This window comes from Apteryx mantelli, chromosome 3, assembly GCF_036417845.1.
Source record: "Apteryx mantelli isolate bAptMan1 chromosome 3, bAptMan1.hap1, whole genome shotgun sequence".
In the NCBI taxonomy this organism is placed as follows: Eukaryota; Metazoa; Chordata; class Aves; order Apterygiformes; family Apterygidae; genus Apteryx; species Apteryx mantelli.
In genome coordinates, this window is record NC_089980.1 from 98,822,906 (window position 1) to 98,848,171 (window position 25,266).

The following is a 25,266-nucleotide window of genomic DNA, read 5'->3' on the forward strand; positions in this document are numbered from 1 at the left end:
TTAAGCAGCATTATTTGTAGCTCCAGCAAGGTTCGCTCCTGTTCAGTCTTTCTCAGATGGAAAAAAGACTCGTATACACAGCATACATACTTTCTTTCCTCCAGTCCATACAACAAAGACTAGTTAATAGAAGCCATGGGATCTTCACAAATGGCTTTTCTGTATTCTTTTCCTGAAGAGACTTAGGCAAGCCATCCAAAATATGATCAGTTTTCTGAATGGGTTATCGTTTCTGACTATCACAGCTTGGAAGGGGCTTACTCAGCCTCTTCAGATAGTTTACTGATAGTTTATTTATGGTAGCATGGAAAAGAATTCTCTTAACATTTTTTTTTTTTTTTTGCAAAGACAATGGTAGCAACGCTCTCTTGATTGCTGCAGTTGAAAAAATATTCACACTAGCCAACAACTTGCTGAGAAATGACAGCTTGCAGCAATACTGACATCAAGGAGCAACAGAAATCCTCACACAGCTATCACAGAATTCAATCAGAACTGAAGCTTGCAGGATTAACCCTTCTAAAGCATAGCAACATATACCAAAATGCACTAACCTGTTTTTGGAGATACCCTTCTCTTCTTGGGACTTGGTTTAAACACAAAGCAGCCCTAGAGAATAGCAAGAAAAATATAAACTTCAAGATGAGCATCAATCTGACCAGGGCCCCTGAGGCAAGAGGAGTAACTTTATTCTCCTTTAACCTCAGTGTTCCATTAAACCAACAAGTTAAACCAATTTGCCAATGTCTTAAGGACATCAGTTCCAGACGGACTAACTTTCCATACTGTTCCTTTACTTTCCAACTTCAAGCCGCGAAACTAGTGAAAGCAGTTTCCCAGTACACTTGAGAGGGGCTTTTCCACCTTTCCATTACGTCTTTCAATTCATCTACCAACTGAATGACATCAGAGAAGAATCTTTAAACTTTTCATACACCTTCACTAGATTTGGAATTTACAGGAAAAGGATCCCCCGAGGACATCTCAATAAAGTTCTCAGTAGAGCTTCAGCTTTAAAAAAAAAAAGGGGGGGGAGGGGTAAGAGGCTGGGATACACAGAAAAGGAAATCCAGAATAATACAATGAATGTTAAGTCACTTGTAAAAGCAAATGACACTGCTTTACTACCAAGAGCAACATGCGCATCCCAACTTAAGTAAGTTTTTAAAGAAATAAAGATGGGTAGAAGCAGGATGACAAATAGTTTGGAAAAGCATTCAGACAAATGAAGACCCTGCCTCCAAGGTAGTCTGCCAAACAGAAGCCATGTCCCACTTAGATCTCTGCTTCATCAGGGAAAAGGAAATCAAACACAAATATTCAGGGGTATTCTTCTTCTGGAAGATTTTTTTCATTTTCCTCTAGAAGTTTTGAAATTTCTCCCCTCCCCAACCCATCTTTTTGGAAGAATCATAATCTCCTGTAGATCAGAAATTATATGCTTTCCTCAGCTCTCACTGTGAGGTGGTCATGCAGGAGGGGAAGAAACATACAAGTGTCCAAGGTGCATAAGCTGACAGATTCAATCCCATGTTTCCCAACAGAGATGCTTATATAAGCAAAAATTACTAAACTCAGCCTAAAATAGCTCAACTGCTATTGTAAGAATGATCTAGTGGAAATAAAACCCAGAGATGCGTTCAATTTTGATCACTGTCTGTTGAGCGACTTTGGACAAGTCCTTTCCCTTCCGATATAAATGAGGAAACTGAAGCAGAACATCGATAACAATACTGTCCTCCTCTGAAAAAGAGCTTTATGAACCGGAGATCAAAGCTTTTCTAAATATTACTATTTCCGATTTCTAAAATAAGAAGCAGTTCAAAACATAATAATGTAAAATCTACCCCCCCCAAAAAGCCTCTTTTGTACCTACAAAAAGAGATGGCATTACATTAACAAAGCAACAATTTAAGTATGCACAGCACAAAAGGCAATCCACTTGTTACATTTTGTGTGTTCAATGCATTGAACGTATTAAACAATTATGAGGATTGACATCGTAACTACATTTGTGTACTTCTTTGGATATCTTCTATTTTACCACATATATTAACAACCATCTAAAAATTGCTGGAGAAAGGTTGTGGTTATTCTACATATTTTAAATGTTCTGGAACAATTCATTATGAAAAGCTCATCTAGAATCTCACTTATACTGCAGTACACACATTATGTCAGAATAGTAATTCATGACAGCGTAACTGGAATAAGCCAAAATAACTGTATAATCCACGCACATGTAAGAAGCAGCAATATATGCTTAAATCAAATGAAATATAAATGTCCTTTTTTTCGTGCTTTGCAAGTGTCAGATTTTCCTACACCACTCGACATAGTAGAGACCACGCTATAAAATGGGAAAGAAGTGTCACATGTAAGACACAGGACACAAGTGAGGGACTTCTCACTACAAAACTACTTAAAATAACAGCCATTTTTGAAGTGGAAATCTGCTTGTTTTGGATTAAGTTTTAACTTTGTTTGGAAGTACTTCCCTTTACCCCTGACAGTAAAAACACACAGTGACTGCCACACTGAAGGATCCAGAAGCACATCACAAATCAAAGAAAAACAATATAAAGAAAAGGAGTCTTCCTGCGAAAAAAAATGCATTCCAGTCTGCTGCGAAGCACAGCTGTTGTTCACTGTACAATCAGGCAGGACAGGAAATAAGGAGTTTAGTGTTCCAATACAACATTTTAAGTCTCCCTCTACGTTAACACTCTAATGAACGTACTTCCCCTACAGCCAATCCTAACTACAGGCCAAATATAAACTTTCAACTCAAAAAAATTTTTTTCAAGGCAAAAATAGAAATTTAACATTACATATAAGTGTCAGCAAATACTGTTTTATTTATATTTCACCATTAAAATTAGTTTCAGGGGAAATATGCAACAAATGTTGCAAAAGTAACACCAAGTGATATCAATGTTATTTCAGCTAAAAGTGGCAAAACGTGCAGCCATAAACCTACTGCTCAATTCAGCTGCATGTGAATTTTACTTCAACTGCAAGTGCTTTTTGTATGCTAACAGAAGAAACAGAGGAGCAAGGCAGAAGTGGCAGAGGGGAAACACATACATATTTTGAGAAGCCAAAATGCCTTGGGTAAAGTAGGACTGGGTGCAAGTCAGGGCAAAGGCAGGGATTTGATGAAGAGAGACCTGGACTGGACATTGCAAGGAAAGGGAAAAAAACAACGGAATGGGGGAACAAGTAGCCATGGAAACAGCACTGGATGAAAATATAAAGAAGACTAGACATGGGACACGAGCCAAGTTTAGGCAAGGGAACTCAGAGCAACAGATGAGGTCTAATTATACAGAGCAACTCGGGCTGGAACGAAAGCTCTAGAGTCTCCTAGTAGCACAGGTATCAGCATGGGGCAAGGACTAGCAAAAGGAGAACAGGACTATACACATTAGAGAGGATGGGGCAGAAAAGAATCACTTTTAATAATCACTTCCATCGTAGTGGTATTTAAGCGGCAGGGTTTGTGAGGGCAACATAAACACCGTCCCTCCCAGTAAAACATGCTGATGTCAGTGTGATGTAAGAGATACAACTTAGTGATTTTTTTCTCCAATTTCTTTTTAAAAACAGAGATAATAAAAATATACTACAACAGAGGCTACCATAGGAAGCACTTGGGTGAAGGAAAAAAAGAAAAAAAAAGAGAAAACAGAAGATAACAAAACGGAGACTGCCCATGCAATTTTTCAGGCCAGCTACCTTCAGCATGTGCACAACTGCACACTATTTCTCCCAGGGGAGCCCGGCCGCGCTCAGTGCACAGCAGACACAGCTCCGAGGGGGCGCGCAGACAGCTCAGCACAGACTGCTACTTGTAAAATTTCATTTCCTGTGAAAGCTGGAGAGCCGGCACACGGAGCAAGGCCGGTGGCGCACTGCTGGCAGCTGGAGGCTGCCCCCGAGGGCAGGGCTCGGTCGCTCCGCCCGCCGCGGTCCAAGGCCCCAAGCTGTCCCCCGCCGCCACCCCTTGCGCAACGCCGAGGAGCAGTCGGCGAACCCCCCCCCCCGCACCCGCGCTCCGCGGCCCCGCGCGCCAGGAGCGGCGGTTGGAAAGCGGCGGTTGAGGGCGTCGTGTGCCCCCGCTCCCCCCCGCTCACCTTGGAGACGGAGCACGTGCTCATGTCGCCCCTCTCGCGCTCCCAGTTCCAGGCGGTAACGGCCAAACCACCCGCGGGGAATGGAACGGGGGGGGGAGGGGGGGCAAAGGGAGGTGGAGACATGCGGCGCACGCGCACTTTGAGAAGGATACCCCTGTTTTATCCGTGAAACGCTAGAAACCTGCTGCTTTCCTTTTGCTGTTCTCCCCCTTTTCCCTGCATAATGGAACGGCCGGCTCTCCTTATGCCCGTCCCTATCCCCTCTCCACCATTCAAAGCAAAGGGGAGCGGATGGCCTCTGCCTTCCCCCCCCGCCCTGAGAATGGTGCAATCCGTCCCGCCCCTGGGCTAGAGGAACAGGGGGGGTGGGACGACTATGACCTTCCGCCTCTCTACGCAGCGATGGCAGCCTGCTCCTTTCGGAGGAGTATCGCTTCCCAGGTACGCCGCTCCCTCCCGCAGGGCCTGCCCTTCCGGGGAGGAGAGGAGCGCCGAGATCAGGACCGGGACGCCCCCTTTACCCCCAGCACCCTTTCTGGGAGTCTCACAGTTGGTCCCGACCGGCTGCCTACTGGCGCGGCGCAGCCGCCCCTGCCCCGCCCCCTTGTAGCGCCTGGGCGGGGGGGGGCTCCCGTGGCAACGCCCCCTCCTCCGCGCGAGCGCGGTGGCGGTTGGTGCAGAGGTGCTCCCTGCCCCTCCCTCCCGCCCCCTCATTTTCACCTTAGGTCCCTTTTTTAGGGCTCCCCTCAAGGATCAGGCGTGCAGCGGTGACTCAGGCTTTGACTCCGTTCTCTTCCGCATAGACTTAAGCTCATGAGGCATTGAGCAAGAGACTTTTCATTTTGTCAATAATCCAGGCACAGGTAGTTTATATAAAAATGATGCTCATGCATGGTACGGGACTCTTAGTCCACTACTTACTACGTACCTGATAAGCTAAGTGAGATAGAGAACCTGGGTAGGTAGAAAAGCGCATTTAAGGGAATAATCGGGTTCCTCAAGGGAAAAAAAAGAAACTATGTATGGTGTTTTGTCCAGCCTTGTCTAGGACACCTTACTATTTGTTAGCTTTGTGTCGCATACTTTAAAGCAGTGGGCTTAAAATAACATTAGTTAATAAGTATTTTTTTTTTTTTTACCTGTGTGGAAATTCATTTCAAATTATAACTATATATATAAAACTCTGTATCTAACTATATACAACTTTGTTCTGTTTTTCAAATTCAGCTTTCAAAAATTTTGGATCTGCCACCAGAAAATTTAATAAAGTCCATTTCTGCAGTTCCTGTCTCCAAAAAACGGTAGTGTTTTCATTTTATGTTACATATTATGCTACGTTATATTATTTTCTGTTGTGCTTATTATTGCAGGCACTTAACAGGACTTCATGAGAAAATAAATACAGAAAAGCAAACCTCAGCTAATATACCAGTCCAATTGTAAGAAGATACTTAAATCTAATTAAATCACTCTGTTTTTTCAAGAAAGCTCAAAATAAACATAACTGCTCTAAAAACTGTAAAAATAATAGTCAGAGATTGTACGGCAAATGTTACAGCCTTTAGGGTCTGAATGTGAAATTGCCTAGAACCCATGCAAAGCTATAGATTTTTTTTTTTCAGTGTCATGCTTGAGACCTATAATGATATTAACAAGTAAATTTCATTTATTCATGAGTAGTGACCTTTCAGGTATCTGTGACTAGCTTATGCTTGCTGACTAAACATGGCATACACAGAGTCAGCTTGGCTCTACCAAATCTCCCCATCACTTTAACAAGTTTTCTCTTGATTTTTGTCTGTTCTCCTTTTTTCAGACAAATTGCTGATTTCCAGCTTTCCATTGATTCCATAACAGAAGACAGTTCTAGTGATCACTCAGCACAAGATCTTCAGCTTCGAGCTCAGACGTTAGCGGAGAAGGTACACTAATATGTTAATCTCATATATTTGCAATAATGAACTTACAGACTAGAGATGTAACAGCCATCATAAAGCTAATTGTTTTTTTTTTCTTCAAGCATCTGTTTGAGTCAGAGTAGCTTGATGACTGCACCTAGTATAACTGTACACAGAATCTTCACAGGGAATTAGAGAAGTAGGATTAGATAAGATTATTAGATAATTTCCTAAGAAAGTATTGTTTTAAAATAGTAAATTCTGAGAAGTGTGGCATATATAAACTTGAAAAGAAGTGGTTGAAAAAAAGTCATTACAGTTTCTTCCACCTCTCTGGCCATGCTAGAATGAGATAGACAAGAGAATGATGACAAAACTAACAAGGCAAACAATCAGACTGAAAATTTGCCGTATTCGATGGCCATCATTGCCACTTTCCAGTTCTATACAGTTCTCACTGTACAGAACTGCTATAGCTAAGGCCAGAGCCTCTTCTGTATCTTCCTAATGGCAGAAATCTTTGCACTTGATTTTGCAGCAATGCAGAGCTCCCCAGTGCTCCTGTTTTCAGGACAGCAATGCACAAACTCTGTGCTTCATTTTTTGAGGCGGCATCTGAAAAATTACCTGGCTTGGGGGAAATTTGACTGTACAAAAGACTACTGAATATAGGAGATCTTCTCAAAATAAGACCTTTTTGTATCTATTAGCCATTATTTCTGGGATTAGAAGGTGAGGAGTAAATCACTGTGGCTGAGGGATCATTTGAGCTGGAAAAAAATCCTTCCTATCTAAAACTGTCTTAGTGATGCTAATGAAGAGGAGTATAAACTAGGAAGTTGTGCCATAGTTACAAAGAGTAAATAGATCGAATAATGAAAATACAAGCAAAATTCTTCATCTACATCGGAAAAAATAAGTCTGAGAAAGAATCAGTGGGCTTGCTATATGATCAAGAGTTAAAGAGGAGAAATAAAGACAGCTAGAATATTACTGAGAAGCTATATTATTTCTCCATTTCATTCTTTACTGCTGAGATGTTGAGGAGATCCATGCCTTGGACCCATTCTTGTAACAGATGAATATTCTGACTCGGGTGAAATAAGAGCCAATGGTGCAGATTGTCAAAGCTATGTTTGCTCTCCAGGTACACATGTACAACCAGAAGTTCTGAAACAACTTCAGGATGTCCTATAATCATAGGATAATTCAGGTTGGAAAGGACCTCAGAAAGTCATCCATTCCGACCTCCTCAAAGCAGGTTGTTCCAGGCTTTTGGACAAGGTTGCTCAGGGGACATGGCAGCATCCATGGACAATCTGTTCCAGAATTTTAGCTTGTGTCAAATCTCTCAGTTCAAAAGCAGCTGCTTTTCCCAGTGATTTGAAAGCTACAAATATTATGTCTCTCTCTTTCATTGATTGTGGGTCATTAAAGAAACTGTGGCCACTGAGCCTCAGATCTTTATGTGGAACAACAGTTACAACAGTAAAGAAGATATTATCAATATAAGCCCCAAAATTGAGTGGACCGTGATGGTTAAACAAAGGAAAAAATACTGGTAATCCCTTAGAGTGTTTGCTCCCTTAGAGCACGTTATAATTTATTTAGACTTATTGTGTCATCCACAAAGAAGGTAAGTAATGTAGAAATCAATGTAATATCATTCTATATTGAAAAGTACTGGAGAGATAGCAAAAAGTAGGCAGTGATAAGTTTTTTTTTATTGTGATAGGCCATTGATGGAGTGCCTCAAGATTTAATAGTATGTTCTCAAGTCACATAGGAAATGAGGAAATAGGTCGCAGTATTTGAAAATAGAGATTTAGGTTAGGCAGAAGCACCTGAAATTCTTCTTGTTGACTGAAAAGGCCTAAATAATATAGTAACATGTTGCTGAATGAAGCATAATGTGCTGTGGTGTGCTAAGAACCGTCTGTCAGAAAGGTTGTAATTGTCTCATTTCCACATGCTTTTGATTTTCTCTGGCTGGCTGATTCTTGTCTCATCTTTGGACTGTTAGTTCTTTGCTGAGGGGACTTCAATTTTTATGCCTTCGTACAGCATAGTGGCATTCTAGTCCAAGCCTTAGGCGTGAGGAGATCTAGTTACTACAGAACCATAGGATGTTTGGAGAAAAGGCTGGTAAAGCTCTAGAGAGACCAGATGAGCACTCATATTAGAGAGATGAAAAACACTGAGATTCAAATGACAGTGTATTTGGAAAATGTTTAGCAGAACATACAATATGGACAAAGTCCAGTGGGAATTTCCGTTTTTTTTCTGTCCCATAACATAAATTTAAAAAGACCTTTAATAAAATGAACAGGTGGGAAATTCAGAATCAATACAAGAAATACTTTTTCATATAGCCTGTGATTAAACAATGGCATTTGTTTCTATTGGAGCTTCTGAAGGCTGAGGAACTTGAAGGCTAACCATGATTTCATTGCATGTTTGAATTAATATCTAAGCATGAGACCTAACATGGAGACAGAATTTATTTTTCATGCTTATGTTCTTCTGTAAGAACATATGGCTTGCCTCTGTCAAAGATAATAAGCAAGCGATAAAGTGATTTGTGTTGTCTTTTATATGCTTTGCATCTTTTTTTTTCTTTTTTTTTGAGGTTTCTTGCCTATGAAAGGCAGCCAGTTTAATAAGAAAGAGGCTAAAACTGTCAGCCTAGGAGGAGACCAAAATTTGTGCAAGGAGGAGGTTGACATTAGAGCCTTGGTGCCCAAATATTCCTCATGGGTTCAGAATTTTCAAAACATGTGCCTTATGGAAATTTTAAATGCAGTTTTTAACATACTGGCCTTTAACGTCTTTATTTTATATCATTGGATGCTGCAGAATGTTATTTGTCATAAAAGTCGAGAGCTTAAAGAAACAGCAGCCTGAACTTCTGTCTCAGGTTTTCTTTAAGAGGTTGATCTTGATTGTTTTTTATGTGCTGTCATATACAGTGTAAACTGTCAAATATATCTCAGCTTCTGTGTATACAAAGAGATCAACTGTTGCTTCCAGTCAAAGAAATAAATGCAGATTGGATATATGCAGGGACTGAAGCAAAAAGAACGTACAACATTTAGGGCTGAGCTACATTCAGAACTATTAAGCATAGATTGGAAATAATAAAATCTTCCCTTTCTGTACAGGATGGATTAAATGATCCATTTGCTATTGCTTCCAATCTATTAAATTGTTTAATACTTATAATGGATTGAATTAATAAAGTTTTGTTTTTTGTTTTTTTTTTTCAATTTACCTGTTTTCATGATGGGATTTTGCTTTTGTTTTAGCTAAAATGTGATGCTGTAGTGAGTGAAATCAGCACTGGTCCGGGAACAGTGAACTTTACGATAAACAGGGAATTATTAGCAAAGGTAAGTACTGTTAATATTTCAGGTGCACTAAGGTAAAAATAAATTCTTCAGTACAAACCTGAAAAATACTTACTGTTGTCTTAGAAATGAAAGACAAACAGTTTTACATAGAAAATTCCCGAGTTCTCCTGTTACTGCTTTTTTATGTAGCCCCAGAATTTGGGATGAAGGTCACAGTAGTTTATTCTTTAAAAATATGCAAGGAAACAATGTATCTACCTTTAGCTGATGATTATAACTCTCCTTTTTTCCTCCCTCTTCTCCCTTTAAAAGGTAGACTTGGCATGTGCTTTGAGTTTCTAAAGTATAAACTCAAATTTTAATCTTGCATGTAAAGACTCTTGTTTTAAATGGAGAAGGATGATAGAAAGATATCTGAAAATACTGACTGCAGTTTTGTCGGAGTGGGAGACGGACCCGGAGTAACGATGAGTCTCAATATGAGTATGATCGTTCTCCCTTTATTAGAGCTTACACAGAGTATATATAGACAAGCAATAAGCATGCGCTAGCAATAGCTGTATGATTGGTTTACAGTCTCTGTTCACGCGCCTAAAGCAAATACACGATTGGTGCAAAGTTGCTGTTCACGTGGAGGGGCTTGTCGGCCCCCTCCTTGACTTGTTTACCACTACTTGCCTTCCCCTTCTGTAATGGTCTAGGAATGCTCAAGGACAGTTCACAGAGCCGTGGGATCCTCCCTCTATTGTGAAGACAGGATTGCTCACTTCTAAGAGATCATGCCCCTTTTCACTTAACCATTCTTCCACACAGTTTTACCATTGCATACTTTGCTACAAAACAAAAGGAAGCTGTACTCCTCAAAGCCCACTGTCTGACCGAAATTGAAAGCTTCATTTGTTAAAGCAATAACATGGTGAAAGGAAGATACCACTCAATCTGTAAGAGTACTGTCTCGATTGCACTCTGGATTGTTTGCAAGAGCTTTGGGAAGATAGGTGGATGGCTGATACTGATAGACTGGAGTTCTTGTGTTAAACTTGGACTGGATGAAAGCTTTGCTAAGCCGGTTCAGCAAACTTGTGGAGCAAACTGCATTGTGATGTTGTTCAAAGCGTTACTATATAGGCCAGGCAATGCTTGTGGCAAATGACATTGTGGTCTTGGAAAAGTGATTGCACATGAATTGGGGGCAGGAAATCAGGCCCTAACTAATACTGGTGAAGCCCTCTTTCTGCAAGGACTTTTACTGATTCACTTATGCTTGTAGTCATCTTTTTCTGACTGATAAAGTTCTTCCTTCTTATGAATTGTTAATGCTTAGGCATTCCTATCAATTAGTTGCTTCATTTATTGCCTAAAAAAACTCCTTTAATTTTGCATTGGCTATTTATAATCCATCTTGATAAGAACATAGCAGCTGACTGCTCACTGAGAGTAGTTTCAGTATTAAATTTTATTCATGGGCAGGGTTTCACAAGGCTTCCTCCTTTTAGGGGCTCTAGTCAGCATTAGAATTCAAGCAGAACTATGTGGCCTCAGGAAAAAAAAATGCTGGAAAACAGTGCATTAAGCCACTAAGGGGAGAGGAGGAGGTAAGATCTAGCTGTGACTCTCACTGGTAAGGAGAACAGGTCTATGAAAAATTTCATGATCTGTGTGTGTGGCTTATCTTATTAGGTGCCATTATACTAATAAAATTAAAGGTTCCTCTACAGGAGCAGTTCTTTCTTCTATTTCTCCAGTAACTATTGCAGAAGAATTTTGAGGCTATTTTGGAAAAAATCTCATTCCACCGAATGAAAGAAAATTCCACTTTAGTTCATGTGGTTAAAGGCCTCTATATTCTTCAATGAGTTTGTCCAATACAGCTTCATATATTAGGTTTTGTAGTGCATTGGCATCTGTGTGGCAAACAGAAGTATACAAGACGTGTACAGGAACTTATTTACTGTATAAATGCATTATTGATAATATAGTCAGCATAGAATTCTTCTTTTCACAAACAGCATTCAATGTTTTCTGGAAATATTTTAATGCATTTTAGCCAGTCTCTGTACTTTCAAAGTAGGCATATTTTTGTACAGACCATTTGTAGTGGCCTTACACACTTGCAGGTGTGGGGAAGGGAGGAAGGGGTGTTTGGATACATGAGGATTAAATAGTAGGCCTTCTTTGGTGCTTAAGGATAAAAAGCAGGATGGCTTTTGGTGCCTAGAAAGACCCAGCTGTTTTAGTAGCATGTGCATGTGTTTTTTAGTAGCATGTACATGGGGTTTTTTCCTCTTCCTGTTGTGAACTTAAGTTGAAGTGACCTGATAGTCCTGAGGAGACTTGAATTCTTGTGCAAGTCTCCAGTTTTTCTGTCTTCCCATTGTATATGCACACTGCCTTCCAAAAGGAAGGGGGAAGAATATTAGGCAGATGTTACTCCTAAAAAGAACTAATGAAGCAATACTAAACATGAGCAGTGATGTAACTGGAAAAAAGGTAGAAACAGTCATCTGTCTTGTGTTCTAGGATGGGCAATGAAAGAGACAGAGAGACAAATCTGGTAGCCAGCTGCTCCTGTTCTCTTTCCTGTAGAGATGCGCGCGCACACACACACACACACACACACGCAGGTCTTAATCGACACCAAACCCCACAGCCCCTCTGGCAGTTGGCTGGAAGTCCCCTGGTCCCCCCAGTAGCCCACTGCCCCTGTGGTCTACCCGATAGAGACACACACACGCATACCTGGCTCCCAGGCCACTTAACCTACTCACTAGCTAGTCCAGCTTTCTAGTTACTGGTGATTGCACACTGACATGGATACCTTCACTGGCTCCAGTTGCTGACACCACAGACAAGCAGGCCCTCTGGTCTGTGGTCCCACTCCAGTTGCTGGCACTTAGATCTCTACACACACACACACACACACGCACACTGTTCTCACCCAGGAGAACAGTCAAATGGAATTTAATAAGAAGATGGGACAGACTGCACTGGTCGAGTGCAGGACATGGCCAGATGAGCATACTGACCAGCCCTGTTAACAGGGGACCAGCTCCCTTTATCCCCTATCCCTCTATTTTGCCACATTTGTTCCTTCCCAAACCATCTTGATCCCTCCCTTTTCCTGCCTTTGGTCCCTCCCCTAAACATTCCATAATAAGGCTTGTACAGTCCCAAACTGCTTTTTCCTTGCATCCCATAATGTGTCCCATACCCCCAGGCAGCAACCCTCCTCAGTCTATAAGGTGGTCTGGAGAGCCACTCCCATTGACTCATGTTGCTGGGTTTTGCACCTGGACAGTGGGGCTTATGGCTCTCCTAGAACAGCCCTGGTGGGGGCTGGGGCAGGGACTCATTTCTCTGACAGGGTTACTGGGGTTCCCCCACCTGCCATTGTTCCTCTGCGCTTCTTTTTGTGCATGAGGATGAGTTTTTTTTTAATCACATAACCTAACAAAAGCAATTTATATTTAGACTACCCAAATTAGAAATGGCTAAGCCTCTTTTGTCTCTGTTTTATCTTCACTTAAACCATTGGTTAATGTTTAAATATCCCTTTAGTATAATAATTTAGTATAATAATGATCAACTCGTAAGGTACCTTCCATGAGCTGTTGTTTCGGTCTACCTGCAGTAAAGTGAGGGAGAGGATACTGCAGTGGTTGTTTCGTCTGTTAGAGTGGCTTTATTGATAATCATGAAGACTAGAACTCTCATATTTCTGAGATTTCCTGGAGATAGAGAGAAGAGTGCTCATGTGCTATTCAGGTGAGCTGTATACACCTGGTAATGCTCATGCAGTCAAGAGCACACTGGATTCTTTGCAGACCCTCAAACACAAGGAGTCTGGGGGAAGTCTCATGTGTCCCAAATGGGTTGGGCCTATGTGATCTGGCTGTGCCATGTCCTGTCCTGTGGGTATCCCCTGCATTCTAAATGTTCACACCTTGACTAAAGCCTTGGATCTAGGACAAGACTCTTAGGAATTTCAGGCAAGTGGCCAAACTCTGCAAAGTGTTCCTTGGTAAGATTTGTTCTTGGGAAGAGGACACTTTTCAGGAAGCCCAGATGTATGTTATGTAGCTTTTCTATTATTATTTAAAAAAAAAGCCTGCTGAGAAAATTTGGCTGCACAGTGAGGTAAATTTTCTAGTCAGGCCTACTTATAGGCTGTCCTACTTTTTCATCCAAATCTGTGGTCTAGTTCTACAGGATAGCCTTTATTTTAAAATGTGTTATCTGAATAAGGAGAGGTGAGGGTCCTGGTTAGAGTAAGATGAGACTCTTCTTTGCATGAGGACTCCCTCACTTTACAGAGGTCACTGCCCTACCTGTGTTCTTGGACTGACTCTCCCTTCCTGCATGCTAATTAACTACAGATTACCCTTTTGATCCTTCATATTACCTAACTAAACAATGATCTTGAAGAACATGAGGCTTTCCCCAACCTTTCAAGTTTTCAACAAAATCAGCCTCATCTCTGCTTGGAATTTTTCTCTTTTTTTAGTTGACCAGATGTAACTTTCAAAAGTTAATGGTATTTCCATCTGCACATGAGATCTTGTTTCCTTGGCAAACTAGCAATCTAATTGCTTATGTGAATAAAGACTGTAGGATTGACTCTTGAGTGATTGGTAAACAGTTTTTCTGATTCCACTTTCTGTTGTTGAAACATATTTTCCTCCCATTTTCTTTGTTGCGCTTTAGACTGTGTTGCAGCAGGTGTTGAAAGATAGCTCAGAATATGGAATAAAAAGTGAACTCTTCTCTACAGTGCCTAGACAGAAGGCAGTGATTGAGTTCAGGTAAGCACACGTGATGAGTCCTTTGAGAAGATTGCCTTATCTGGTGGTTGATATTCATTGTTGTAATGTATGATGCCTGTGAAGTTAAACCATATTTATAGTATTATATTCATCTGTATTTAATATTCTGACATATTTGCCTTTTTGGTGTTTAAAGAGTTCAGGCCTCACACTGCCATCCACTAAGAATATTCTCATTTAGTGGATAATAGCTTTTACTTTGTAAGTAGGCTTCTTTTATTATTTTATTTTATCAACAAACATCATGTAAATTTTCAGCCAGTAGCCTACTTCTTTTTCCACCTGGGCTTCAGTTTGTTTTCCAACCCTGCTGCTTAGGTTTCTTTAATACCTACCTCCCTGACTTGCTAAAATAACCAGGCATTTATCTTGCTAAATCCTCTAGATTGCTGGCCCAGTGCTGTTTCTGGATAGTGCCATTTTGTTTGCATTCACATGCTCCTGGAAAGAAAAGCAGCTGACTCAAACCTCTTTATGTATAAATATTTTTGTCTACTGCAGAAGCCTCTGTAGGCTTCCTGAGTCACAGAAAGTAAGCACTTGGCTTTAATTTGTGAGCTGAATGTTTATAGTTGAACCTCCATTTTATTGTCAGGGACAAACAATTGTGGAGGGAATATTTTTTTTTTTCCTTTGGTCAATAAAGAAGAAACTATAATCTGTAGATCTAGCTCAACTATTTTGCAAGACTTTTCAGGTAAATGCTTAAGACTAATAATATACCAGTAGGAGTAAATTTAAACTGAACCAAAATACAAACAATAAACTAAACAAAACGTGTTCAGATTAAAAAGCAATGTTAGAGTTTGGCATGAAGATATGCTATTTACAAGCTCTGAAGAGAACACTGTTGGTTGAAGAATACTTGACTGTAGTTACTGATTCTTGTATACAAAGTCCCATGTTCTGGTATCAGATTTATCTCCAGTGAAGGTATGAGGATGATAATCTATTTTGCCAAAACATGTAGGAAGTGAGAAGATAGTGCAAGTCTTTTGTTACCTGCATAGATTTTTGTTTGTTTATCTGTCTGTTTCATCCAAAGTAACACTGACTATTAACTCAAACAGGAGGAAGAGTTGTTTGGATAGGAAGCTTTGCTCTTTGGAACAGAAGCTAATCAGGGAGTTTTAAAGGAATATTCAAAACTGTGATTTTATTTCAGTTCTTTTGCTGTACACGAGTTGAAATCCTTTGACTGAATCTTTTGATCTGGCAATCTTACTTTGTACACTGAACAAACATTATTTGTGGAAATTTGTTACAGCTCCCCTAATATTGCCAAAAAGTTTCACATAGGACACTTGCGTTCCACAATAATAGGTAAGTAAGCATTTAACTGTGACCTAAAAGGGCTTTTTCTGTCTTCATGTTTAACTTGACGGGAACACTGCTGACCTTTCCTTCTCCTAGTGGGAGGGCCATGTCAGGTTCAACTTGCTAATTAAAAACCTTTTACTCATTAAGCAGTGAAGAAAAGACCGTGATTTGTTGCTGGCAGATTTATTAAGTCACACACAATATAGTTTTATGACTGCGAACATTGTTGAACAATTTTATACTGCTTCATTTAAAGACACCTATGGCAGTTTTCACTGAGGTGTTCTGAGAGTCCTTTGAATTTTAAATTTCTAGTTTGCAATGGACTGCAGAGCAGTCAGGTTGTTACGTTTTAGCAGTTGTATTGTTAAAAGTTTGCTTTTATATTTTAAGTACTTTATGCCAGTATTACTAACACGGGGACTGTCATCTCTAATGGAATAATTAATTAGTTTACTGTTCAGTACTCTAATGGCATATGGAAAACATTAGTTCTCCCTTCTCCCTGGACTTTCCATCTTTCATTGTAAAAAGTAGTAGGTTATTGGCAGAAGATGCTAAAAGCATCTATGGTGTTAATATCGTGAATGAAACAGAAAGTGATTGCAAGCTATAATGTCGTATTACAATAACAGAAGAAGAGAAAGTTTTCTGCACTTTTCTACATCAGTATTACAGTTAAATAGTACCCTTGAAGCATAGGAGAACAGGAGAAGGAATGTGGTTATTTCTTCTTTGTACTTTTGTGATACAGCTAAGCTGAGGAGAACGATGGAGGGGTTTTGTTGTAATAAAAGTTCAAACTAAGAAATGCTCATAGGTTATAGTAAGTTTGGACCATATCAAGCATGCGGTGCATTAAATGCAGAGTTCAGTACTGCTCCAACATTATACAGAGATCCAGGACATAATGTTCTCTGTTTAGCTTCACAGTTAACAGTAGTTTGTGAATTTGAGTACTTACTTAACCTCCTCATATGAAGTTGCCTGACTATAAAAGAGGAATTTTGTATACTACCACACTTCTTGTGAGGATACAGGGAGACTATAAAAAGTTTTTTCCATGTTCATATGCTTTGCAATGTGTGCATACACATATGCACATGTATGTTTGTATCACCACTGTATGAGATACTTTACAGCACCTTTGAAACGCACAGCCCTTCTCCCACTCAAAAGATTGTTACCTTTAGTTTTGAAGAATTCTAGAATGTTCTGTGGTGTAATTAATCTGACTGTATTTAAAATGAAGAGGGAAAGCAGAAGCAGATCAAACAAAAACAGAAAACCAATCTGTTGGGATGAGAGAGTATCTACTACTTTGAAAAGTAATACTAATTTTGATTCCTTACCAGGAAATTTTATAGCAAATCTCAAAGCTGCATTGGGACATCAAGTAACAAGAATAAATTACCTTGGTGACTGGGGCATGCAGTTTGGTATGTTTTGATTTTGATTTCTTGTGTTCCCTTTTCTACTGATGACATGGTCTAGGTTTCCACCTTAATTTTTTGCAGACAAATTGGGTTTACCCTGGGCTCATAAAGAAAAATACTGTGTTTCAATGCATGTAACATAGTTAGTCTTCTCAAAATATGAGCAAAACAATCCATACTGATTCATCAGCAGTATGAGCTATACTACTGTGCAAGCAATACAGGGAGAAATTTACCCAGCAGGCCCCCTATTCCACAGTAGCTCCTCTCTGTGATTTCCTGTGAGTTATGAGGTTTATTTTTAAAGGGCAGTATAAATATTTTCTAAGAGTGCTAGTTACACCTGTGAAGACCTAGTAGCTCAATGGGCTAGTGTTGCTGCCTCTAGATAAAATGCTGAACATACAGTCATGTCTGTTGCATGTCTACTGTGATAGTCTTTCTTATTCATATTTTGCATATGTAACAATTGTGGAATAGTAACCTATGCCACACCTGTACACATAACAATAAAATAATTGTAAAGAAATGTATATTCTTATTCTATATTTGGTTACTTTTTTGTGTGTTGTGGGGTTTGTTGTTGTTCGTTTGTTCCCTCTGGAAACTGTAAGTCATTATTCATAACTGACTTGCACAGAAACTGTATTTTGGCACATTCAGGCCCAGGGAGTTTACATCATTAAAGATACACAAAAACTTCCCCAAAATATTCAGTTTCCCCCTTTAAAATGTTTCAAGAGAAAGGTGTGTAGGGGGGAGAAGACGCAAATGAATAAGCCCTAGAAGACTGTCATCTCTCACTCTTGCATGCAGGTGTGCTTGCGTACACATGCTCATACACACATACATTCCTACCCCCTCTGAAATGTCTGTCAGATAAGTGAGAACTGAAAAATCCTCTTATCTGCAACCCAGAATGGGTCAATGTTTATTCCCTGACCAGAGAGCATTTATGTCTGATTACTAGATTTGTAAATATTCCTTTTAAATGGCAGTTGACCCATCTGTAGGATTCATTTGTTAAAGTCTGTTGTTAATTTTACGTTGACCCATGTTCCCTTCTTCACTTCTAATTTTCCCCCCAAAAGCTGATTTTGAAATATCTTTGGCATTTATAAAAGATATAATCATGCTCACTTCCTTGTTCTTGAAAGCTGATATACCCGTGGTAACTATAAAACTTCCCCACTTCTTTTTCAATGGGTTATGAAAACAGTGTCAATATATTCATTTTTAAATGGCAAACAAAGCCAAATCTATATCAAGCAGTAACTTTTGCTTATTCCAACCGTTATACTGCCCCCTTCAGTTGTGCTGGTACAACTGTTTATGGGGATGCCAAAGAATGAGCTTTGAGAACTGAGCTGGGTGAAAAATTTAGGAGAAATACCCTACTTCTGCTCCATTTGTGTATTCAGATTCAGCTATATATAATATAACTAAAATGTATTCAGTTCTACTCATCTTCCATTCTAAAGTAAATTCCTGCCTTTTAGACAGTTGAATCGAACATTTTTATGACTGTGAGAGCAGCAATAGGTTATGTTTTTTCCTTTGTCAATTTACTTCCTCCATAGCTCCTTCATTCCCGATTCTGTTTCTCATCAAACATTAATTTTTAGCACAGCTTCACTCCACTTAGGATTTGTTTCATAGGAATTGATTATAGGATGATTTTGCCTAAAATTAAATGAATTTCATCATTGCGTATTTCATTCATTTATTTTTGTCCCATAGACATAGTTTTATCACATGGTTTTGTATAGTGAATGTGGCAATGACAATTAAGCAACGAAATACAATGTAGTTAAAGGACTTCTCAACTGACCTCATCCACTCTGTGGATTTGAAGATACTAAATTATACTCATAATACTAATTTATACTCGTAAGTCTGAATATCAGGAATTTTTGTATGTTGCAATGCAAAGTTTCCTGAAAGTATAAAGATGACAAGGAATGTTATTTACATGTGACTGTTATGCACAGCACAGCTGTTATAATCATACCAGTTGTTTCAACTGTTGCTTTCAAAATGGATGCTCCCCTCCTTATATGTGCTGGCTCAGCTAAAATATCTGACAGGTTTTATAACAATTAATATAGACATACTTCACAAAATTATAGCATAGGAATATTATTATAATGGTCCTTTCCCAGAAGCGCCACTATAATTAGTGATCTGTCAGCATTTCTATTAAAGCTACTATTGTCAAAGGCTTTAAAACATAATAGTTGAAATTGTGTTCTGCTGAAATGTGGCAAAGGCGTTTTCAACCCTGAAGCAGATTTTGGGCAGGTTTCTTAAGGTAACAAAGCTTATGCAGTCATTCTGTCTGTCCATCTGTCTTTCTGTCATTCTGCTGCTAATAAATTTTTGCTGCTAATAAATTTTTGCTCCTAATAAACTGTTGGCAAACTTCAGCCACATCTGACAAAGAGAAATGTCTTGGAGAACAAATTTCTCTTAGTTTTGTCATCATTAGCAGCAGGGTAGGAATAAGATAGTGACCTCTGGGAGAGAAAGTTAACTTCTGTGTTTAGCCTGCCAGCTAAGCAGTCGGCAAATATAAGTCAGAATCAGTCCCAACACATGCAGTATCTTGCCAATAATTGGTAAGTATAGCAAGGGGCTGGGGGTATTTGGGGAAGTATAGAAACATGTGGAAGGATGTGTCTGGATTGAGGTAAAACTGGAAGTATTGTGGGAAGTTGGAGCTTGGAGTCAGCCTTGAAAAGGGAGATATATGTATGCACTAATACCTAAGATGAATTATTAGGAAATCAAGCTCCGATTGCTGACAGAAGAAGTTACCCTTAGAGAAACTCCATTTGAATAAGATCAGACTCATTTTATTTCCTAAATCCTAGCTTGTTTTTCTTGTCTAATTTGGTCAATCTGTTTCCAAGATGGAACAGATGAGTTCTTGAGACAGTGTTATTTGTTTAGCTACAGAGGCCTTTTCAAAGGGATGCCTGCATAGCATTCGTTGAATTCCGTTTTCACATCAGTCCTGGTCCTTGTCATCTCAGAGGAAAGAGACGGCCTTAAAAGAAGCCTCAAATAATCTGAGAGGCTATGGAGTTAATATTGATAGACTACTAAATGGGTTAATGGGCTCTTTTGATTTAGAAAGTAGGACTAGGATTTGGATTTCTTGCTCTTTCAGATGGCTTTTGGGAAGTGTTGAAGCCAAATCAGATATATTAAAAATGCTGCACATTCTAAGCCTGCAGCAAAGTGTTCCCTTGAAAATACTGCATGAGTGGTATGTGGAATACCCTGTTCTGTCTCAGTTTCTGCTGTCCTTGAAATGGTAATTCCTAAGGGAGGAAGCAAAAGAAGGGACTTCGGAAGTGTGTTCCATTGCTGGACAGATTCTGCTGTGTGGTTTCACATTTATGGCTGGTTGCTATGTAAAAGATAATTTTCTGTATTTGTCCAGTAGCATGAATTCCAGCATTTATGATGAGAGAAACTGGAAAATCAACATAGTATTTCATACTAGTTTCTAACTAGTTATAGTTTTTTTCATGCACTGGAATAATAGGTTATGCTTTTGATTTGTTTTTATAGCAGGCACTATGATACTGCTTAAGTGTGTAAGGTGTTTGTTTTATTGTGTACAGTGTTAAGACTTGCTTATGATGACAATTTAATCATGAGAGCAATACACTCTTGGTATTGTCTAACTCTGTGTTTACTTGTTGTTTAAGGCTTACTGGGTGTTGGTTTCCAACAGTTTGGCAACAAAGAAAAGCTAAAATCCAGTCCTTTACAACACCTTTTTGAGGTAAGTTCAGAGAAGATCCTCTAAGGGCCTAAGAGGACAGTCCATTTAACTTAGCTGTTAACTTTGTAGAGAATACTATGTCTGCAGGGTCGTGATTAGACACTCAAGTTGGATTTAAACTACTTTGTTTAAAGACCAGTGATAATCTGGGCCATGGCAGTAGAGAGAGACTGCAGTAGGTTGAAAAACACGCCCCAAGAGGCAGGTAACTGTGTGGATATTTAGCCTGTATTGGTTGTCTGCTTCTGCCACAGGCAGCTAGACCCATGCCAGTACATCAACTACCTTAGCTGGGTTTAGGTGACCACTGAGGTCACTGTGGTAGCTGCAATGGAAATGAAGTCTTGCATCTAATGCTGTAGTAAGCAGCTGTATCCAGTTCCACCATGATGTAAAATCTTCTCGTTGACAGTATTTTAGAATAAGTAATATTTAATTTCCATTGCTGAATACACCATCTGCTGTGGTAGGGGAAAAGGATCTTCAAAATGTTTTGTATCTAATACGGAGTCTTAACATACACAGGTAACAAGGAGTGGCTGTCATTTTTCAGAATGCTGTTCTGGCTCTGCAGAATGATCTTCTTTCTTTCAAGGGTGTAAAAGAGAGCCAAGACCAATAGAAGATGCAACTTATGCTGACAGATATTCAGGAGATTCCTTCTGACAGCAGGAAAGACTGTTTTCTTGCAGGAGGTTGCTCTCCGGGATAGCATGGGGCAAGTGTTACAGATTGCATCTCTCTGCATCAGGGAACAAAACTGACCCACTGGGTTCTCCAGATTTGCAAGAAAGCTTGTGGCTGTTGAGCAAGTCTTGTTTATTCAGCGATAATGGGGTTCTGGATGTTGATTCGCTCCATCCAAATATGCCTAGATCATATGAGTTAGTATTTATTTCCCCTTCTCTGTCACTATGTAGAACACTTCTTGTTTCATATAGTGCAATGAGCAAAAAGCTTTGGTGAATCTTTTGATGCTTGTAAGTGATCTTTGGTTGACAATACATGTTGGCTATAACACGTATATAGTATGTTGTCAGAAGTGAAAGAACATGGATTATGACACTTACCTGTACAAATCCAGCCATTGTGAAGACAGGTGGAAAAAACTTTCTGCGTGGCTAATGTTCCAGCCCTCATCCTTCAAAAGAAAGCATTTCAAATATTGTAAGGCTTGTCCAAGGTTGTTGTGAGGCACTATCAGGTGTTCTCTAGTACAAAGCCAAGCTATGCTTTACTCTCTGAGCTGGATCTGGGAGCTATTAGTAATGCTGGCATTTGAATACTAAGTCACAAGGTAACTGTTTCATATAAATCCATTATTGGCTCAGGAACAAAGTGTGTTTGAATGCTCAGATATACTACAATTAAATATGTATTAGGCAGATTGTTCATATGACAGAATAGCTACTTCTGAGTCTGTCAGCTTCTTTGACGTAGATAACTTTTGTTTGCTTGCTCCATCATCCTGGAGGCCTGCTCAAGGAAATCAACAGATTCTCAGCTTGCAGGTGTTTAGAACTGTGGGATTGATTTCAAGAGACAACAAAAAATGATGCACTTACAATTTTTTTTTCCCCCTCCCATCTGTCCTCCAAGTGAATTGGTATGTTCGTTGTAGTCATATTTTTGTGGTTATGCATTGCTGCGTATTATTTAATTTTCATTTGTAAATTCAGTCTGTTCTTATGATTTTAAAACTCAAGTACTTGAATTTTGCACTAAAACTTTAAAATACCATCTATCTCAACATGTAGGTTTATGACCTAAAAAAAAAAGTACCTTCAGATTTAGAGAGCAGTGTTCAGTCTAGCTGTTATAGATTCTAATAAGGTAGTTGTTTGAGAATAAAGAACAATTTCTTATATTCCCAATTTTTAACTATTTACATTAAAACTTTTCAATGGAATTTTTCTTGTTAAACAAACTGTAGGAGAGATTAGTTTCACACAACAGCAGAAAGACACCACTTTGAAATTCATGTCAGTATTTAATATTAATCAGGAACACAATTGAACAAATAGTTAAAAATTGGGAATATATAACATATGGGTGAATGTACTTTTCTAATCAACTTTGCACCTTCCATTCTGGTCAGGAGTCACGTGCAAGTATGTCTCTGGCATTATTTTTGCTTTATAAAATTAATGATTGGGGAAGGAGGTGTTGGAATATGTGAAGCTATCATTTGAAGGAGGGGGAGAATTGTTCTTGGAAAGAGCTGAATTCTTCCTGTACTTAAGTTTCTTTTTCATGGCAGAACTAAACAAACATTTAATCTTTGAGGCTTGTCAGCAGTACTGTCTGTTAAGCTCCATCTCTGAAAATCTTGGGTTGCAAAAGGAAGGGGAAAAGTTAAAGTTCAAGAGTGCTTAGCTGCTTATAGGCTGAACCCATTAGAGCTGGCATTTGGTATTGTTAGCTAACTGATTGTCTGAAGATTGCAGGATGTTTTTATTTTCTATTAAGATTGCACTGATTTGGGGACCAAAATTCTCTTACAAAGACTTAAAAGTTAATTAGCGTTGAACTATTTGGGTCTAAATACCTAGTGTAAACACTAATTAATTTAATTATTTTTACATAGTCCTTTAAATTTTTAAAAACTTTTCTGTGGGCTTTCAGAATACTACATCTGAAAAGAAAGGAATCACAATCTGGGCAAACATTTGGCCTTCTAGGGTGTAAAGGAATTTGTTAATGAACAGGAGAGCCAAATTCAATGTATACGTGTAAGGTTGGCTAATACAATTGTTTGTAATGCTTCTAGCAAACTGACAATTCATGTATGTGTTTCTAGTCATATGCTGATATTCATATGCTTGACCCCAGCCATACAGAGGCAGCATGTATATTTTGAGTGCAGACAAGTATAAATGGCTTTTGTATCAGAACTGTTTTTTTGGAACTTCTATAAAGTTGGATCCATCTAGGTTCTTGATGCTTCAATTGCAGCCCATTTCTAGACTGTGCAGTTATATATACCAACATTGTGGTCTTGTGGTGTGAGTCTCTGGTTTAAAACTCTGTGATGGTTTTCCATCTATGCATATTAGTTCTATATTCTGCTGCTGCACTTTTTTCAAGGTCAAGAGGAGAATGATAGCAACACTAGTAAGAAATGGCATAACTGTCTTTTTTCAGGATAAGCTGCACGTTTTCATATTGGAGTTTGAACTATTCATTCATCCTTTAAATAGGATATGTCTTCCTTTAAACAGCTTTACATTTTTGAGATTTAAAATGTCATCTTTAAACCTATTTGTACTGTTCTTGTAGAACTTGTTCTGCTTATTTTTATTTAAGGAGAGGATTATACTTCTACAACATTTTGATGCTATTATATTTTAGGTATATGTACAGATTAATAAAGCAGCAGAAGAGGAAAACACAAAAAAGCTGGCTAAGGATTTCTTTAGAAAACTGGAAGAACATGACGAGCAGACATTGTCACTTTGGAAACAATTTAGAAGCTTCAGTATTGAAGAATACATCCGGATATATAAGGTGCAAATCATCCACTGCTTTTTCTGTCTCATTGGTAAAATGATCACCTTCTATTTGTTGCTCCATCAGTCTCATGATTGACATTGCATAGCACTTTTTCATCCAAGAGAGTGCCAAGCAGTGAACCAGCTCAGGAATAGAGGCTACTATAGTGTTTTCAGTTCATTGTCTTTACAGTAAACTCACAATGTTGTGGAGGAGATACTTCTAAATAAGCCAGCTCATGGCCCTGTTTGGGAAAAGCATGGTAGTTTGTTTAACATCCAAGCATAGTATCACCTTAGTTACTAGGAACGTAGATAAATTTTATTTAATGGAGTCCATCTTATTGGCCATTTGACTAACTCTACCTTCTCCAGATCCCTGAAGCTGGGAGTTTGGTGCTGAGCAACAAAGCAAATCGATGTCAGATAAATATTGCTCAGTTCTGTTTTATGTTTCAAGTCAGCAGCAACCCACTAAGTTTAACAGTTTCTATGTTATAAATTTTATTGGGAGATAACTCTGTTTTCACATTTCTGATCTAATGTTATAATGCAGAGCTGTATATGTTGCACATCAAACTGAGTGTAAGAAATTACAGCAACTGAAATTTACAGTAGTAATCAGTGCATAAGTTATCTGCAGGTAGAGTTCAACTAATATACAACCATCTGTTGTATACTCTAATCTCATTAATGGAGCTGTGCACTGCTTCATGGAAGCGGTTTGTGCTACTGGCCACAGAATGAGTGCTGTGATTTGGGAAATAGGACGGACATGCACCTTCTGCCATTGAAACCAGTCTCTCGGTATTAATACTATAAAATCATAAGAACCATCTGAGGCCCATCTGACAACCAGCTAGAGTTTTGCTTTCCCACATTCTTGCAATGAGATTCTGGAATGGATGCCCAGCTTTGATGGGTTTAGACATTTTTTTTTGCTGATTTTCAGCTTCAAAGAATTCATGACTAATTTTATACCACCTAATTCTGCTAGCATTATTCTTTACTTCAAA

The 25,266-nt window shown here is 39.0% G+C and overlaps 2 protein-coding genes across 10 annotated transcripts in view; one reads left to right on the forward strand and one right to left on the reverse strand.

Moving 5' to 3' along the window:
- ORC3 (origin recognition complex subunit 3) overlaps window positions 1–4,319 on the reverse strand; it is a 43,304-nt gene extending 38,985 nt beyond the window's left edge. For 3 of the 4 annotated variants that reach the window (XM_013948880.2, XM_013948879.2, XM_013948878.2), the window contains exons 1-2: window positions 4,137–4,319; window positions 555–609 (exon numbers count right to left, since the gene is read on the reverse strand). In XM_013948880.2, coding sequence (XP_013804334.2) covers window positions 555–609; window positions 4,137–4,259 — 178 coding nt within the window. In that variant the 5' untranslated portion in view covers window positions 4,260–4,319. Of the gene's footprint in view, window positions 1–554; window positions 610–3,738; window positions 3,794–4,136 lie in introns of those variants that run through there. The other variant, XM_067294010.1, reaches the window with a different exon arrangement.
- Window positions 4,159–25,266, forward strand: part of RARS2 (arginyl-tRNA synthetase 2, mitochondrial) — a 53,494-nt gene continuing 32,386 nt past the window's right edge. For 4 of the 6 annotated variants that reach the window (XR_010883798.1, XR_010883799.1, XM_067294012.1 and 1 more), the window contains exons 1-9: window positions 4,357–4,577; window positions 5,364–5,437; window positions 5,953–6,058; window positions 9,340–9,423; window positions 14,089–14,186; window positions 15,475–15,530; window positions 16,883–16,966; window positions 20,683–20,759; window positions 24,111–24,266. Coding sequence is in view for 4 of the 6 variants with exons in the window: in XM_067294012.1 (XP_067150113.1) it covers window positions 4,428–4,577; window positions 5,364–5,437; window positions 5,953–6,058; window positions 9,340–9,423; window positions 14,089–14,186; window positions 15,475–15,530; window positions 16,883–16,966; window positions 20,683–20,759; window positions 24,111–24,266 (885 nt within the window). In the remaining 2 variants the exon portion in view is untranslated. Of the gene's footprint in view, window positions 4,192–4,356; window positions 4,578–5,363; window positions 5,438–5,557; window positions 5,576–5,952; window positions 6,059–9,339; window positions 9,424–14,088; window positions 14,187–15,474; window positions 15,531–16,882; window positions 16,967–20,682; window positions 20,760–24,110; window positions 24,267–25,266 lie in introns of those variants that run through there. The other 2 variants (XM_067294011.1, XM_067294013.1) reach the window with 2 other exon arrangements.